Below are 17,801 nucleotides of genomic sequence, written 5' to 3'. Positions count from 1 at the left end.
TAAGTGATAACAGAAAAAAATTTTCATTTAGTTACAGATTAGTTTGGGATTAATTTATGGCTTAGCAGTATCAAATTGGAGAAAAAGAAGCTTTTTGTATACTTTTTTTGGCAACTGGCCAGTAACAGAGATTGAGCCCTGGACCTTGGTGTTATCAGTACCATGTTGTAACCAACTGAGGATTTTTGTATACTTGCTGGAGAGGAGGAATGCATGGAATGCTAACATTTTAAGTCATTTGACTCTAAAACTTTAATTTTATTAAAATCAAATTTAATTTGGGCCGGCCCATGGCTCACTCAGGAGAGTGTGGTGCTGATAACACCAAGTCAAGGGTTAAGATCCCCTTAACGGTTTTTTTAAAAAAAAAAAAAAAAAAAAATTGTAATTTTATTTGGGGGTTGACTTTTTATCAGTTTGTTGAACTTGTGTTGATTTCAGCCTAAAGTTTCCAGGATGGGTTGTGGGGTTATCATTTAATGTTAAACAAATATTGATCCCAATCACTATGATCATAAGAATTTTCTTGATCAAATTTCTTCTTGCATTTCAATTAAAGAAATTGAGTTTCTGTATGCAGAAAATATACATTGGAGGACTAATATGTTCTAAATTATTGTGAAAGCTTGTTTAATATGAAATAAGTTTTTAAGTATACCACTTTTCATGTTTTTCAGGTATATTCTATATATGGAATTTATGTTCACAAAGCATAAAGTAGGAATTGCTTAGGGACAAACAGACTTCGGCTTTTTTAAGTTCAAAGATGTTTATCACATAATCTTTGTTGTGATTTCTAAGTTTTTTAGTTTGAGGGATGGATGGGAGAGGGAGCAGAAAATTGCTTTTTACTGATTGTATTCTGTAGTATTTAAGGGTTTGGTGTTTTGGATTTTGGGGTTTTTTTTGCTGTTTATTTTTGTCACTAAATATGTTTAAGTTTTTTCTTTAAAGAGCGGTGGCAATACACCAGTTAAAGAATGATGATTTGAACTAAGGCAGAGGGATTGGAAAAGGAACCAGCTTGAAAGAATTGTGGAAAATAGAATCAGTACAAATTGTTCCAATCTGTTCATTCCCACTGCCCTACTTCAAATCTGCCTCTCCACAAGACCATTGCAATAGCCTCTTAACTGGTTTTGAGGAGCAAGGGAGAGGAAAGAGGAAAAGTTACTGGAGAAACCTTTCTCCGGTTTTAGCATATTGCTGTTTTGGGTTTGGAGGAAGGGTCTTAAAACAGTATTTACTCATGAATATTTGAATTTTCAAAAAAGAAAAATGTCCAAAATAAACATTTTAGGAAGACGAAAGAGGTAGTTATTTTGTAAAAATGTCAGAACATTTTTATTAAAACTTTAGTCATATGATTTTCAAATAAGACTAGGCATTGGTCCAGAGGAATAATTTAGTCGAACTTAAGTTTGTATTGCTAATGGCCAGTTAAATTCTTTCAGCAAAAAATTATATGTACACAGTATAATGCAAATATGCCTTAAATAAAGAGCTGCCCTTTACCTGGTCCTTATTTTGTTACAGGTGTTTTATATGTATTTTCTTCGATCCTCACAGAACACTCTAGGAAGGAGGTAACCATGAGCCTAGATCAGAGATTTTAAGCCCAGGCTATATACTGCCTTCTAATGTTAATTCACTTTTGTTTTTTAAAACTGAGAATTCTGTAATTAAGTAAGGTATCTTGGAATTTTCTCAACTCCTAAATTGGTGGGGGATTGTCCAGTAATGTTACAAAACAGCTGCATTAAAAAATGATTCCTTAGGGCTGGCCCGTGGCTCACTCGCGAGAGAGTGGTGCTGATGACACCAAGGCCCCGGGTTCGGATCCCATATAGGGATGGCCGGTTCGCTCACTGGTTGAGCGTGGTGCTGACAACACCAAGTCAAGGGTTAAGATCCCCTTACCGGTCATCTTTTTAAAAAAAAAAAAAAAATGATTCTTTAAAAAGTTATGTGGTGTATTTAAAAATTGACTTGTGCACATCTGATTTTTACATCATTTTAGAAAAACTATCAACAAATGCAGCTATAGTAGTGTATATTGGAAGTAAATGCTAACCATCATTTACTCCTACACCCTAGCCCTTTGCCTTTGCAGTCTTCTTACTACTCATTTAGTCAGACATATCTTTGTCAACTTAAAGTCCATATACAAAACAGAAATTTGTCCTCTTCTTATAACCAATACCCTTTCCGTTTTTTTCACTTAATATTCAACTTGTTCTTTCTTGCCTTTAATAGGTAATTACTAAGTTCAGTTCTTTTTATTCTTTCAACTTACCATTGTTTTGTCATAAGTGTAACCTCCTCAACCTTTCCAACTGTAAAGAAGTTTTAACATTTGATTACCTCGTAAAGTATCTTCTAAGAGATTCAAAAAACAGAGCTTATGCTATCATGATTTTTTTTCACTTTCACTAGCTTCAGAACTTTTTGTAGCTGAAGGTCAGTTTTGAGTTTCTGCTTTATCTTCAAGACTGTGATCTAAAACAGTGCTGCCCAAAAGAACTTTCTGTGCTGGAAATTTTATATCTGTGTTGTCCAATAAACTAGCCACTAGCTACATGTGGCTATTGAGTACTGAATGTGGCTAGTATAACTGAGGAACTGCATTTTTAGTTGAAATACTGGCCAGCACATTTGCAAAAAGTCAGCTTTTATCCCCCAAATTGGATCCTTTGCTCCACCCAGTCTGCTATACAGAGGCCTAGCTTATTTTTTTTTCCAAAATCTGATTGAGACCCTTCCCAGCTATTCAATCATGATTATGAATTTACCCAACATATATATTTGAAATTGAGCAAAAAGCAAAAAAGTACCAATTTCCCCCTATTTTATCTCCACAACCTGGTTGTCAAGTTTGGAGACAGTGCTAAGGGTCTTTATAAATACAAAATTCAAGGGATTGGTCAGTTAGCTCGGTTGGAGCACAGCTTTGTAACACCAAGGTCACAGGATCGATCCCTGAACTGGCCAGCCGCCAAAAAGCCAAAAACCACAAAATTCCAGCTCTGGGGAACTGAATTTAAATAGCAAGGATTTGAAAAGAGGATAAACCTTATTCACTTTAGAAGAATTTACTGTTATTTCCTTAACTCAGAAACACATTAAACATGCAATTCTATTTATAAGTCAAAACACAAAAGATCTGAGAATATCACTTTATTTTCCTACAGGCAATTTCCCTACAGCTTCAACATTTCCCCTCAAGATTAACAGAACAGAAAAATCCCAATGTTTAGAACTGGATCACTTGGCCCTTTCTCTTCTTATCTCCTCCCAGTTCAAAGTGCTTACATCTCTTAATGGCCAGCATCCTCTTGGACCTGCAGTTAGGTTCAACACATTCGAGCCTTAGCACAATCTTCTTCGTGGTTTTAGCTTTCTTCCGGAAAATTGGCTTTGTCTGCCCACCATAGCCACTTTGCTTCCGGTCGTAGCGCCTCTTCCCCTGGGCATACAGGGAATCCTTGCCCTTCTTATACTGGGTCACTTTGTGAGGCTGATGCTTGCCACACTTCTTACAGAAAGTTCTTCGGGTCTTAGGTACATTGACCATCTTTGCAGTAGAGCTGTCTACACGATGAAAACTGTAGTAAAATATTTAAAATACAGCAACATATTAAACACTTCGAAACGTGAAAGTGCTATTCGAGTATTTATAGGAACACAGCATTACATAAATCCGTAATGTATGAGTCCACCAAGAACGCATTTTATTATGAATACATGCACACAGAAGTGCACACCCTTTTGGAATACTTACATTACTGGAGCATTATAGAACGAGACTCACTAAATATAGCAACAGCAATGCTAGGCTCAGTACAGTCAGTTCTCGGGACAAACGGGTTACCTTAAGGCTTAATTTATTGTGGCTGCCCCAAAAGAAAAACGTAATGGTGTTTAATTTTCTTCTGCAGAAAAAGAAGGTAAATACTAGAGTTTCTTTTCGACTCCCTTCCCCACATCCACTTCCACCATTTTCTAACTCGGGTATGGGTGGTGCAGTGCGCGATGTAGTAGCTACTTCTACGACCCGCCCCGTTCCTTCCGCGAGAACCACATCAGTGTGGTTTCACTTTTCCCCTCCGAAGCACGGTCACTCATCAGCAGTCCTGAGAGCTGACGTGTCCTTATCGAGCCGGCGTACCTCGCGGCCCAGTAGCCGCCATGTGTGAGCCCGTTTCCTGAAGGGAGAAGCCAGTTCTTGAACTCAGCCTAGCCGAGGCAGTGGATCTCGCCCTCCCTTCCCGCAAGGGCCTACCTAACCCAACCCCAGATTCTGAATGACTGAGGCTTCCCTTGGAACCGCCAGGGTCTGGCTCTTAGCTTACCAAGAAACTTAGCGCCCGCACTTGCTGCCTCGCTCCGCTCGCGCCGAACAGGAAAAGGAGGGATGAGGCGGAAGTAGGAACTGAACCTGAGCGACAGTACTGCGAACCAATAGACAGCTGGCCACGACGGCCAGTCGCCTCCTGACGCGTCTGGGAAGCGCCAACCAACGGCCGAAGGGGCGGATTGGAGGGGTGTGGGCCTGAGGGCCGCGGCGTTCGCGGGCCAGTCGCGGCTTGTCAGAACGGTAGCCGCCGGAGTGGGCGAGGCTGCGTCGCTCGGTCTTGGCTGTCCGGGGCCCGCGTGAGGATGAGAATGCAGAGGACGCAGGGCCGCTGGAGGAGCAGGTAACGAAGCTGGGGTGCGGTGGGGCCGCGGCTGGACTTCTTCCGGGACCCGTGGGGCTGAATGGAGAGGACCGAGGCGACGCCGAGCCGCGGCTCCTAGCGGCGGGGCCGCTGCCCGAGCTGCAGCGCCAGGCGAGGATGTGTGGAGCCCGGACGGCGCGGGGCAGCTGAGAGCCTTCGGGCCCCAGGACCCCCGGGGCCCGGGATGAGTTAGCGAGGGCAGCCACGGAGCCCGTTCCGACCGCTACAGGCCCAGGCGACGGCTACGGTCCTCCCGCCCTTTCCGTGCCTAAGCAGCTAGCTCCTTTCCGCGCCCGCCCGCGCTCCCGGCCCTGGAGACCATGAGGTTCCGCATCTACAAACGGAAGGTGCTAATCCTAATGCTCGTGGTGGCTGCCTGCGGCTTCGTCCTCTGGAGCAGCAATGGGCGACAAAGGAAGAACGAGGCCCTCGCCCCGCCGCTACTGGACGCCGAGACCGCGCGAGGTGCGGGCGGCCGGGGCGTGGACCATCCCTCTGTGTCTGTGGGCATCCGCAGGGTCTCCAACGAGTCGGCGGCCCCCCAGCCCGAGGTGGACAACCTGACGCTGCGGTACCGGTCCCTGGTGTACCAGCTGAACTTTGATCAGACGCTGAGGAATGTAGATAAGGCTGGCACCTGGGCCCCCCGGGAGCTGGTGTTGGTGGTCCAGGTGCATAACCGGCCCGAATACCTCAGACTGCTACTGGATTCACTTCGAAAAGCCCAGGGCATTGACAACGTCCTTGTCATCTTTAGCCACGACTTCTGGTCGACAGAGATCAATCAGCTCATCGCTGAAGTTGATTTTTGTCCGGTTTTGCAGGTGTTCTTTCCTTTCAGCATTCAGTTGTACCCCAACGAGTTTCCGGGTAGTGACCCCAGAGATTGCCCCAGAGACCTGCAGAAGAATGCGGCTTTGAAATTGGGGTGCATTAATGCTGAGTATCCCGACTCTTTCGGCCATTATAGAGAGGCCAAGTTCTCCCAAACCAAACATCATTGGTGGTGGAAATTGCATTTTGTATGGGAAAGGGTCAAAGTTCTTCGAGATTATTCTGGCCTTATACTTTTCCTAGAAGAGGATCACTACTTAGCCCCAGACTTTTACCATGTCTTCAAAAAGATGTGGAAATTTAAGCAGCAAGAATGTCCTGAGTGTGATGTTATCTCTCTGGGGACCTATACTGCGGGTCGCAGTTTCTATGGCATTGCTGACAAGGTAGATGTGAAAACTTGGAAATCCACAGAGCACAATATGGGTCTAGCCTTGACCCGGGATATCTATCAGAAGCTGATCGAGTGCACAGACACTTTCTGTACTTATGATGATTATAACTGGGACTGGACTCTTCAGTATTTGACTGTATCTTGTCTTCCAAAATTCTGGAAAGTGCTGGTTCCTCAAGTTCCTAGGATTTTTCATGCTGGTGACTGTGGTATGCATCACAAGAAAACCTGTAGGCCATCCACCCAGAGTGCCCAAATTGAGTCACTTCTAAATAATAACAAGCAGTACATGTTTCCAGAAACTCTAAGTATCGGTGAGAAGTTTACCATGGTAGCCATTACCCCACCTAGGAAAAATGGAGGGTGGGGAGATATTAGGGACCATGAACTCTGTAAAAGTTATAGAAGACTGCAGTGAAAAATCACAATTATAAAAGCAAAAGTGACAGTCTTCTATTTTTGATATTTGTCCAAACAGGATATACAGTTGAATAAAAGAGTTTAGGAACTGGTTTCTGCTTTAATTAAAAAAAAAAATTCTTGTAAAAGCTGTCCAAATACATAGTAATCTTTTTCAGATATGTCTGATTAAGATTTAAAACTGAAGTTTTCATTTTGGGAGTTGGGTTTTAAAGCTAAAGGTAATGATTACTGTTAATTGATAAGAGAGAAGGGGAAATTTTGTTTAAATTCATCTATTGATCTTTTTATCTGAAACTTTGTAAACTTTTCCACTTTCAAAACTTATTTTAAGTACAGCAAAATTTATTTAAAATTCATAGCAGTAAAAAGTATTACAGTAAAATGGTTAGAGTGTTAATGGAATAGCCTAATTTCAGTCTTAACACAGTTTTCAGGAAAGGACAGCTTCACTGGTTTAATAATTAAGAAGTTATGTTTGTTAAACACCCTGTCAGAAACCACTTTCAGTATTACGGATTTCTATACTATTGTGTTGATTTGCCTGTGCTTTGGAACCTTCATACAACACACTTTCTTTTGGAATGTATCCAATTGATAAGGAAGAACATTGTTTTCACCTCACCGTAGGAATATGGTGGGTTTTTTTTTTTTTTTTCTTTTAGCTCTGCCAAAATAAAATACTCATCTTTGCATAAAAAATTTCCTGATCATTTTGCAGAATAAGTTTTGTTTACACTAAAATTCAGTGGAGACATTCTTGAAGTTTTGAAAGATGGCATTACATCTTAACGTTTACTATCTATACCTTGTATAATTGAGTTTGAAATAAAACTCAGCTCTAACAATGCATTCCCTTTGGAAGAAACTGTTGGGCTTTCAAATTAGCCAGGCATAGATAATTAACAATAAAAAGCTGCTGTGTAAGGGAAATACAGCCTAAATTGTTCATGAAAGCCAGAAATGATACAACGTTCTGTCCTGCCAAAGTGAAACATGTCCTAATGCCAGCTTTAACTGAAATCATACTTTTTAAAAGAACAGATACAATAAATAAGAGGAAACAGGCTTAAAATTTACTCCACATTTAATGTAGAAGTTTATAGAAGTTTCCCTTAATACATAATTCAATTAACCAAAAATTACCCATAAAAGACCAATTTCTGTGTAAAGGAATTACAATTAGTCATTTCAACCTAAGATAACTATTAAATGGACAGTTTCAAAATTATTGCATCAACTTAAGATTCATAGTGGTTGAAAAATACATGTGCTCATCTAAGATAAGGCAAATAGTTCTCTTGTTTTATGAGCTACCTGTCTACTACCCTCAGAGCCCAATCTTGTGCTAGACTTTCTCTGGTGGTTATAAACGTAAATCAGGATGAATCACCAGGCTGACTACAGGTTTTTTGTACTTTGACCTGACACCACCAGTTCAAAGAACTAAAGAAATTAGGTGATTTCAAGGACTGAGCTAAAAAAGTCAGAGTCTGAATTAGTAGCTGTTTTTGGAACAGAAATGGATCACCTCATGAACTTGGGGTTAGTGATTAAATCAACAAATATACTCCTTAATACATTTTTTTTCATGCTGTCCTAAAAATTTTTGTAAGAAAAAACCTGTTAGGATTTTCTCCTTGTCTCACATTTTAGGTGTTAGTAATTGATTAGGAAACACTGGCTTTTGTTTTGTTTTTATATAATAATATAATGAAGACACTTTTCCTAGAAGAACAAATTGCCAAATTTTAATAATTTCTGTTTAAAATTCTTAAATGTATTCTATAGAAATGTATATTGAAAGTTTTAATACTTCAATAGTAACTTCCAAGAAAGTCTTTTAAAAAACTGAATTTTCAAAATCATTATTAAATAATTTAACCTCTACTATATATATATAGTTTGTGTGACAGAAGAGTAAAATACAGTTGATACAATAATAATAAATTTCATTTGGTGTATTTGTATTGTAATTGTTTAGATCTTTAATATTGGTTAGTAAAGTTCTTTTCCCTCTAAGAAGCTCTATTTCAAGCATAAATACATCCTAATGAGACTTTAAACAAATCGTTTTGAGATTCTGCCCCCCACAACACACATACTTATATTTCTAGTTAATTGCATTCTTGAGAATTACTTTGTGTGACAAATACAACTTAGTGAATATTTATTTTGAAACTGTTAAAGTAATGGTAAACAAAGGAAGCAAAAATCAACACAGAAGTAAGTATATACAGGTTATATTAAAACTAAATGTTTAGCCCTCCTTTAGAAAAAATACACATCTATCAGAGGAATCACAAAACTTAGCTCCATAATTATGGAAACTTTGCTTTAACTCTAGAAGCAAAAAAAATAAGTATCTTCAGTTTCCCCATTAGAATCAAAATAGCAAACTTTAATTTTATACTTTGTTGAATACCTTTAGTTTTAAGGTAATGGTTAACAGAACCTATTTTAGGTCCCCCAATTTTTTACTCTTAACACTTAAATTCCAAAATTATATAGAATTAATCCAAATCATATAGCAAAGAATTCTGAAAACTGAATGCACAATGAGTCACATGACCTTTAGTAATCTCCACACTACCATCCTGCATATTGGTTTCTTTTATGCTGTCAAAATCATGTATACTGTGAACTGTAGTTTTGTTCAGTAATGAAGACAGGTGATCACCAGCTATTTCCTTCTCTTCAGTTATAACATCTTTTCCCTCATTTGAGTACAAAGCACTTTCTTCCTTTATAAATTCAGGTTCCATTTTTGATTCAGTTTGTTGACATTTTCCAAATAGCATTTGAGAAACATCAAAAGACTCTTGTTGAACACACACAACTGAACCACAGCTATCTATTTCTAGTGACTTAACTGCTGTAGATGAATCAGAATCAGTTGTAGAGGTGCTAAGATGTTCTATATTTTCTTTTTCAGTTAGGTGACTTCCTTCATTGACTCTTTCTTCCTTTCCTTTAAGCTGATCAGAGTTACTACATTCTTGCAACTGTGTCAAGAAAAAAACACATTAATAATTCTTTGAAACAATGAAAAATTAGATTGTAGTACCCCCTGGAAATAAAAATTTTTTTTAAAGTTGTGAGGTAGTAACGCTTGCAGACCTGCAGATATGCTTCCTGGCTTCCCCCTCAAAGTCATCCTCTAAATGCTGTCAGTCATTTTTTTGTTTTGGTTGGGTTTTGGCTGCTGGCTGGTACATGGATTGAACCTTGGACCTTGGTGTTATCATCACCACACTCTAACCAACTGTTGCCAGTCATTTTTAATAATGCAAACCTGGCATTAATTTTCTGATTAAATCCTTTCAATGATTCATCTCCTTCATAATAGAATAATCCAAGATTTTCAACATGGCCTACAAAACTTTTTAACAGCTATAAGAGCATTGTTGAATTTCTTGAATTTTCTTGAATTTCTGTGATTGTTCAAAGCCATCCTTCCTCCAAATCATGTGTCAGTCAATTGTGCTGGTTACTAAATTATTTTTGTGTCTAGTATTGAAGACTATAGCAATGACTAAACTACAGATTCAACTAGAAAGAATGAATAAATTGTAGGACATAGTTCCTGTGGTGTGAGAGTCAAAAAAGACTTGTGTTTGTCCCTGGACTAGTATTCAAACTTCCTGAATGTTAGTTTCTCTTTGTTCCTCAGTAGAGTGTTATTTTGGAATTAAGTGAGGTAACATGAAAATGAATAGCAGTGTTTAGCACACAGTACACACAAAGCCTTTTTCTTAACATCACTGCCCAGCCATTATGTACATTTTGTTTAAAGTTATGACATAAAGAAATCAAGAATTTAAGTCATTTGTTAGGCTTTGAACTTGTCCTTAGTCACTCTTCTATACCCTAACCCACCAAAATCCTTACCTTTGCAAGAATTTGAATCTTATTATCAGTAACCTGAAGAACTTCTATTAATGGTTGGTTTAGAGGAATTGTTTGTTTGAATGGAGAGCTCAGGACCTCTTCAAGAATCTCATTAACATTTTCTTCATTGACAAATAACCTTTCCTAAAATAAAAAGGGAAAAAATATTCTGCCTTACAGGTCACACTTGACACACTTGTATCTAAAAACAGCTCACAAACATTCTCACACAGCTCCTGATTACACTTTTTAAAATGTTTATTTTAATGTTATTCTTATGTGCTGCCTTGGAAGAATTTTTTATTGCTCTGTATAATACTAAGTTTACATACATATATACATATATATGTATACATACATAAATACATATATAAAAAAGAACCTAAAAAAAAGTCTTGGTACTTTTTCTCGGTCTATTAAATCTGATGTATGTTTTTTTTCTCCCGGATAATACTACTTACAAATGCGATTTTTCTTTCCTTTACTCTTAATATTTCATAAGAGTAACATCACCTTTAGGGCTATAAATGCAATCCCAGCTATAAAATTTAATTCAGTTTTAGAACACTCCTAATGAGTCAGCTAAGAAATACACATGACAGGATCTATTCAAATTTTATGTGACTAGGGCCAGCCCAGTGACGCACTGCTACAGTGCACCGCTTTGGAGTGAGGCGGCACGCTCCCGCCGAGGTTCGGATCCCACATACAGACTGGTTCCCGCTCACTGGCTGAGCGAGGTGTGGGTGCAACACCGAGGGTTGCGATCCCGTTGCTGGTCCCGGTCCGGTACAGGCGCAACACTGAGGGTTGCGATCCGTTGCCGGACACGAAAAAAGACAAAAAGGAAAAAAAAAAAAAAAACAAATTTTATGTGAGTAGGTTGCTATTTAGTTCTTGGCCAGGTAAGACCAATTACAATAGTTTATTTAAAAGAAGTGTATGCAGTTTTTAAGCACTGAGATACTCCAGTGTGACATTAGTATATAGTTATTTATACGAATGAGATAGATTTCAAAATGCTGACATGGAAAGATTTCCAAACTACTATTAGAAAATGCAAAAATCATTCTTTCACATGAATTGTAAACACAAGGTAATTTTTTCTATTCATGTCAAGTGAACATAGGTATAGTTAGGGTGTGGAGAAAATAACTATACTAACCAATTAATTCATAAAATCAGTACACTGTTGTACAAGATAAAATTATTTTCCTCTGTATTTTATATAAACAAATTTTATAATTACTAAAAAAATAGCTCATTATTTGTCCTAAATAGGAGGAAACAACCAGAAAGAGACAAGTTTCAAGTTCTCTTCTATTAAATAGTATTTAAAATTGCAAACACCTACTAAACAAAAGTGAACCTTTGGAACAGAAAAGTTTATATTTTGAGTAATTAGCTATTATTTGAAGATCCAAAATAACACTATTATAGAACCAACCCTCATCAAAAGCATTTCTAAGATTCATCCCTCTGGAAAAGACATTCATCTTGGCCTCATTGCACAAAATACACTAAAAATTTTAACTTTTAGTTAACCCAAGGAAAATATTTATAATGGAAATGGTTATGATTAAAATACAGAAGATTTGCATACATGTGCCTTCTCTTTGTAATGACTGATTTTACTATAAAAGTTAATAAATTCAATGGCCCTGAAGCTCTAGGAAAATTCCCAGTGAATATTTAAGGCTTAAATACAAATATATTTAGTATTTATTTGTGTAAAGTAACATAAAGAGGGCCATAAAACAGTCTCTTTACATTATGATTATTTTCATATAATGCATATAATATTAAATGTTCCACTACTTATGACTTTTTTTCTTTTAATAGTCTGGTCCAGTACGATGCAAAGCAAAAAAAATTGGACAATATGTTTCCATCAGCCTTAGCAAATGTAATGATTAATAAAGTAATTATAAATCTATTTCTGGCTTCAAAGATATAAACAGTTGCCCTAATCCCATTTTGGCCTAGTTTCTTTGCTAAAATGTTAGCATACTTGAAAATCAGATTAAGATATATTCTTGAATATTCTCTTAACTGCCTGTCCATAACATTTTCTTCCCACGTTGTTATTTTCATACTTATTAAAACAATTACAGGAAAATGACTGCCCTTTCTTTAATTTCTCCCTTCTGATGACAGAGTTATTCAATTTAATATTTTATATTCTAACAAAATATCTTATCTAGCCTGGCTACTTATTTTACCATTTTTGGAGGGTTTCAAATTAACTACTTTTCACAGACACCCCAACACATAAAATGCAGATGTTACTTATTAGTAAATTTCTAGAAAAACAAGAAGTAAAAATTTCTGACAGGTTAGAGCCCAAGGTCAAATACTTATTTTTAACATATAACCTGTGCAACTAGTGCTGTTTCTGGGAACTTGACTTTTTCTTGCAGATAACCTGTATGGGGATCAGAACCCCTGACATTAGTGTTGGAAGGCTCCGCTGTAACCAACTGAGCTGACCCGCCAGCCTTAAGTCTTAAATACGTGAAAAGAATCTTTAAAAAAATTACATGTAACACTGATACAAACCTGTCAAAACCACTAATTTTTCATTTATGAGTTTAAAGAGTCTTTAGAACTTCGAATTTTAAGTACTTTTTTCGACATTTGCAAACAGTAGCGGAGTACTGAATCTGAAATTCAAGAACCTCAATAACCTAAAAAGTATAGCAGAACTAGAACAGGTCATACTAAATTATTCATCAAAATTACATTCTAAGTAAACTAAATAATGAAGAGATGCAGCTAAGGCAGGTGATGTTCAGTTCAACAAATATTTATTACACTTTGTTAAATGCCAGCCAGTGTGCTAAATACTAGCAAGAACATAAAGATTAAACAGATGCAAAAAGACATAATTTTAATGTAATGTAGCGCCCAAATATTTATTACACTTTGTTAAATGCCAGCCAGTGTGCTAAATACTAGCAAGAACATAAAGATGATTAAACAGATGCAAAAAGACATAATTTTAATGTAATGTAGCGCCCACCGGAGGACAATCCCACCAAAATAAGCAATCAAAATTAAGCAATACGATATGGCTGAAAAAGGCATGGGATTTTAGATTGACACTTGAGTCTGAGTTTGTTTTCCCACACAAGAACTGTGTGGCACTGGCGATTACTTTTCCTCTCTGGAAGTAAATTATCATTACTATGTAAGCTTGGAAAAAGTGATTTACCAGACTTCAAATATAGCCATTATGGCGTGCTTCTTTAACTTATTTTTGTCAGAAACCCCTTTGAGAATGATCGAGGTTATAGCTCCCCCCCCCCCCCCCCGGAGAGAGCACCCTCAACTTTTTGCACACAATTCCAAGGCCTACAGATCCCTCAGAATTCATTCATAGTATCTTTCGGAGTCAATGGACATTAGGTGCAACTTTGAAGATTTGAAACCCATCCCCGGAGGGGATGTGCGTACGTTTTGTTTTCAAAATGCGTTCAACACCCACTGACATCTTTCATCACGTGTATCAGTTTCAAGTCATTACAAGAAAAGTTATCATGGAAAATGTTTTGTTTAGGATAAACTGAGAGTGTACCTGTAATAAATTTTAAAACTGAGATGGAATATTTCAAATATTAAGACTCTACAAAGAACTGTTACCTCCAAAGAATCGTTGTTTAAACCATAATACCACTCTCTCCAATGTCCATGGCTCCCTGGAGATTTGGCCAGTTCTATCACTGCATTGTCTGAAGAAATGCTAATCACGGGTTCTTTGGTACTCAATTTATTCTCTGGGACAAATTGCAAAACGAAGGAATAAGGTAAGTCTTCTGTGGAGAAACGCAATTTGTACCGGAGGGGGCTCAAATCCCCTTGAAGACTTTGCGGCTGGATCCGAGGCACTTGAATCAACAGAGTCAAGGATTCTTCATCCTGAGTACACTGCAAAGGAGGACACAAAGGTTCCCCGTTCTCGGTCCCGAGACCATCCATGGCTCGGTCAGAGGGCCCGCTGCCTGTGTCCTCCCGGTCCACAACCGTCTCCACGCTGAGATCTCCGCGCGCACCCCCTCCTCCGGCCGAAGACTCGCAGTCAAGGCCCTGGGATGCAGTACAAGGAGGGTCTCTACGGCCGTCCCCAGGGAAGCTCCCTGCTCCGGGAGACGGCTCCTCCCCGACGCCCGGGGGCGACACCGCGTGCCTGCTTAAGTTCTGCTCCCCCAGGTCTGAGGTAAGATCTTCCCCAGCGCCGGCCGGCGGAGGCGCCACCTCGGGGGCTCCCAGGGTGGTGATCCTGGCGTCTGTAACCCCAGCTCGGCTGGGATCGCGGTCTCCGTCCCTGGCGCGATCCCCAGCCAGTCCCGCCACCCCGTCGCGAGCGGAAGCGCAGGCTGCGCCGTCAGTTCCGAGCCGGCCCACCGCCTCTTCCTGGACCGCGGCGAGCTCCCGGCGCGCGGCTGGCAGCGCGACGGGTAGCGTGACTACCAGCTGCCTCCGGGCCTTGTTGAATTGAGCCTTACCGCGGCTGTCGTCCACCGGATACGGGAGCGAGAGACGCAGCCGGTAGTCGGGTTTCCTCGAGTCAAGGCGCAGCAGCTTTCCCGTCCCCTCCAGCGCCGCCTGCTCGGCCGAGCGCAGCAGCGGCAGCTCTATGGTAACCACCAGCTCGTGGGGCACGGGGCTCGGGGCCGAGTCCCGGGAGCAGCGGTAATCCTGGAGGTCCACGTGGTGGCGCTGCACTACGCGGTAGCGCGGCTCGGTGGGGGCGGGCTGCAAGGCCACCTCGGGAGGGGAGGGCGCCTGCGGCCGGGGGGCCGCAGAGTTCCCGGCGGCTGCCGGGTACCGGTAGGGGTAGGGGAAATCCGGGAGAGGGCCCGCCGGCTCCCCCTCGGGACGGGACGGGACGCCCCCGGGCAGGGGCGTGCGCAGCACGGCGGCCTCCGGGGTCCCCTTGTACTTGATCTTCAGGGTTTTTGCATTCCTGCGATCCAGCTTCACGCTGAACTGCTTCTCGACCGCCTCTAGGGCCGTGGCGTCCAGCATGTGGCGGAAGTGCTCGTGGCGCCGGGCCAGCACGAGCGCATCTGGGTGGAAGACCACGTCGTAGACCATGTAGCGGGTGCCGCTGCGCCCCGCGTACTCGCGGCCGGGCGCCAGGCTGTAGGGCAGAGACCAGTGGCTGCCGGGCGCCTCGGCCCCGGAGCCAGGCCGGCTGCTGGGCGCGCCCACCAGCGCGTTGCTGCACACGTTCACGAAGCAGCGCCGCGACCCGTCTAGGCTGGTGCGCAGCACATGACCCGGCTCCGGGTGCACGAACCGCACCTCCACTCCGCGCTCACGCTCCAGCGCGGTGATCTCCGCCTCGTAGCGCCGCCGGTTCTCCGGGTCGGTGAGCTCCTCGGCGTACTCGGAGAACATTCGCCGGAACTCCGGATCCTGGAAGGCGGAGGTGAGCCGCTGGACCTCCTCTCCGCTCAGATCCAAGTCCTCTAGCGGCGAGGGGCCTGCCGCTTTGGCCATGCTGCCCCGTGGCTCCTCGCCCTCGGGCCAAGGGGGAGCAATCCGAAACACGGTGAATGAGATACGCCCGGGAGTCTCTGGTCAGCGGAGAGTGAGGCGGTCGAGGTCAGTAACGGCTAGAGGATCGATAACTGGGCAGCGCAGCGCGTGCTTGTTGCCATAGTGACACAACACCCGGGAGGAGGGGCGGGAATCAATGGGATAGTGAAAATGCCAGCAATAGCCTTTTCCTTTCTTCAAACCAGCCAACCACCCTTTCTGCGTTTTTTAGATTCTTGTGCCACGGTGCAGTTTCTTCAGACTATCGTAATAACTGTCATCATTTCCAGCATTATGTATGTTATCTCAATCGCTGTTCATAACAGTTTAAGATAAACCTCATCCCCGTTTCACAGACAAGAAGATGGAACCTGAGAAGTTACCTGACCAGGGTCACACAGCCAGTGTATTCACAAGCTGGGATTCAAAAATCTAAGAAGTTTATAACCTGAAATATGTTTGGTATTTTTGAGTATAAATATATTTGTGAAGGAGAGAGTGTATGTGGAAAAAGAGTGGGTCCCAGTTGGGGCATTTCCTCTTAGAAGTTGAACAAAGGTAGACACCTGCATTTCTGGTCTGAGCCACCATCATCTTCATTTCAGATCTCTGCAAAAGCTTCCTGACTGGTCTCTTCAGTTCTTCCTTTCTTACAGTCTGTTCACACAGTTGCCTTTGTGATCTTTAAAACCAAACCAATTGATATCACCGTCTGCTGCAAACTTTACAGTAGCTTTACATCCAAGTTCTGTACACTTGATCCCTAACCCTCTCCATGTTTACCATCTAATTTTCTCCCCCCAGTTGGCCTCATGGCAGAACACTCTTGGTTCCTATACAGCCTGGGCACGGGCCCTTGAATTTCAAGAACTTAAATATCACCTTAGGGACTCCCTGTGACATGCTTCTCCTACCTCCAAAACCCCACTTAAAGTTGCCCACGTCGTTTTTATCTTGACCATGGTTCATATTTGGTATTTTTTTGTTTTAGGATATGGCTGTCCCTATTTGCAGGTAAGCATCATGAAATCTAGGACCCTGCCTTTCTGGTTTACCACTGGATTCCACAGTACCGGGAACATATTAGGCACTGAAATACTTAATGAATGAATATAGTACAGTAAAGGAAAAAAGCAAGTTTAATATATATAGTTCAATCCCAAAATATTTTTATAGGAAAAACTATGCATAGAGAAAAATCTGGAAGGATATATCAAAATATTAAAAGTTTTTCTCTGATGGTAAAATTGCAGGTCATTAGAACTTTTCTCTTTATACTTACTTTTATTTTCTAATTTTTCTACTGTGAATTTGTTTAAGAAAAAGTTTTTAAATGCCCTGTCATAAGTTTTAAAGCTTTCCTCTGAAATAGCTTTGAGGCACAAAGATGAGTTCTAGGTCTTTAAAGCATGTAACAGATGTATAAAATTGCACTTTTCTATTATAACCCTGATGTCAGGGAGCATTCCCAAGGATTCGTTAACTTAAGTCACCTTAGTAACTTCAAAATTCTGGCTAAGTTCGACCTTACAAAAGGCATTTCCAAACATGAACACACCATACTACTCAAATGCAACAACCCTCAACTGGCTGTTTTGAAATGATAATGGCCTTCAGAGCTCCTGCACCCTGTGAAATTATATGTGACATTATGTATGGGGGCAGGCTCATATGTGCGGTTTTTTCTGAGGAGAGGGCTTGCAGCTTTCATTAGATTTGCTAAGGAGGGTTCATGCCCTCTACCTTGCCAAATTATTTACTATGTGACGTTCCCTTTCCCAGGAGAAGCTCTGTGGAAAAAGGCAATGTGGAGTTTTGAAAAAGCCCCCTTCTTCAAAACAAATTATCTCTTGCCTAAAATTCATCCACTGAGGAAAGGCTGATCCTTAAAAAATGTGAATGCCTTTTGGAGGGAGAAGGTCAGGGGAGAAGGACAAGTTCAACCCCCTTTTGTTTCTCTCCTTTTTCCCTCTCTCTCCCCCCACTTTGACCTTCTGCCA

At 41.1% G+C, this 17,801-nt stretch overlaps 3 protein-coding genes across 4 annotated transcripts; 1 reads left to right on the top strand and 2 right to left on the bottom strand.

The window, feature by feature from the left end:
- Positions 1-3,162: 3,162 nt before the first annotated feature.
- Positions 3,163-4,456, bottom strand: RPL36AL (ribosomal protein L36a-like). Its single transcript, XM_008567188.1, has 2 exons — positions 4,353-4,456; positions 3,163-3,605 (listed from the first exon to the last, which is right to left on the bottom strand). The coding sequence occupies exon 2, from the start codon at positions 3,572-3,574 to the stop codon at positions 3,254-3,256; it is 321 nt and encodes a 106-aa protein (XP_008565410.1). The 5' UTR covers positions 3,575-3,605; positions 4,353-4,456; the 3' UTR covers positions 3,163-3,253.
- Positions 4,457-4,554: 98 nt separating this feature from the next.
- MGAT2 (mannosyl (alpha-1,6-)-glycoprotein beta-1,2-N-acetylglucosaminyltransferase) lies at positions 4,555-8,312 on the top strand. Its single transcript, XM_008567185.1, has one exon. It carries the CDS (start codon positions 5,039-5,041, stop codon positions 6,362-6,364), a length of 1,326 nt encoding a protein of 441 aa, XP_008565407.1. The 5' UTR covers positions 4,555-5,038; the 3' UTR covers positions 6,365-8,312.
- Positions 7,436-17,748, bottom strand: DNAAF2 (dynein, axonemal, assembly factor 2). 2 transcript variants are annotated; one of them, XM_008567186.1, is made up of 3 exons: positions 13,900-17,748; positions 10,258-10,401; positions 7,436-9,371 (listed from the first exon to the last, which is right to left on the bottom strand). In XM_008567186.1, exons 1-3 carry the CDS (start codon positions 15,760-15,762, stop codon positions 8,880-8,882), a joined length of 2,499 nt encoding a protein of 832 aa, XP_008565408.1. In that variant the 5' UTR covers positions 15,763-17,748; the 3' UTR covers positions 7,436-8,879. The 2 variants fall into 2 exon arrangements, with proteins under 2 accessions (XP_008565408.1, XP_008565409.1); XM_008567187.1 differs by lacking the exon at positions 10,258-10,401.
- Positions 17,749-17,801: the final 53 nt, after the last annotated feature.

Source organism: Galeopterus variegatus, unplaced genomic scaffold (genome assembly GCF_000696425.1).
Source record: "Galeopterus variegatus unplaced genomic scaffold, G_variegatus-3.0.2 Scaffold302, whole genome shotgun sequence".
Taxonomy (NCBI): Eukaryota; Metazoa; Chordata; class Mammalia; order Dermoptera; family Cynocephalidae; genus Galeopterus; species Galeopterus variegatus.
The sequence above is the reverse complement of the archived record's forward strand: the minus strand, read 5'-3'. Positions and strand labels throughout refer to the sequence as shown.

What these genes read in the sequence shown, in the direction of transcription:
- RPL36AL (XM_008567188.1), bottom strand. Translation starts at nt 3,574, where the DNA reads ATGGTCAATGTACCTAAGACCCGAAGAACTTTCTGTAAGAAGTGTGGC.
- DNAAF2 (XM_008567186.1), bottom strand. Translation starts at nt 15,762, where the DNA reads ATGGCCAAAGCGGCAGGCCCCTCGCCGCTAGAGGACTTGGATCTGAGC. An exon ending in TAAACAACGATTCTTTGGAG is followed by an intron (nt 10,402 to 13,899) that starts GTAACAGTTCTT and finishes TTTTTATTTTAG; the next exon opens with GAAAGGTTATTTGTCAATGA. An exon ending in AGATTCAAATTCTTGCAAAG is followed by an intron (nt 9,372 to 10,257) that starts GTAAGGATTTTG and finishes TTCTTGACACAG; the next exon opens with TTGCAAGAATGTAGTAACTC.
- MGAT2 (XM_008567185.1), top strand. Translation starts at nt 5,039, where the DNA reads ATGAGGTTCCGCATCTACAAACGGAAGGTGCTAATCCTAATGCTCGTG.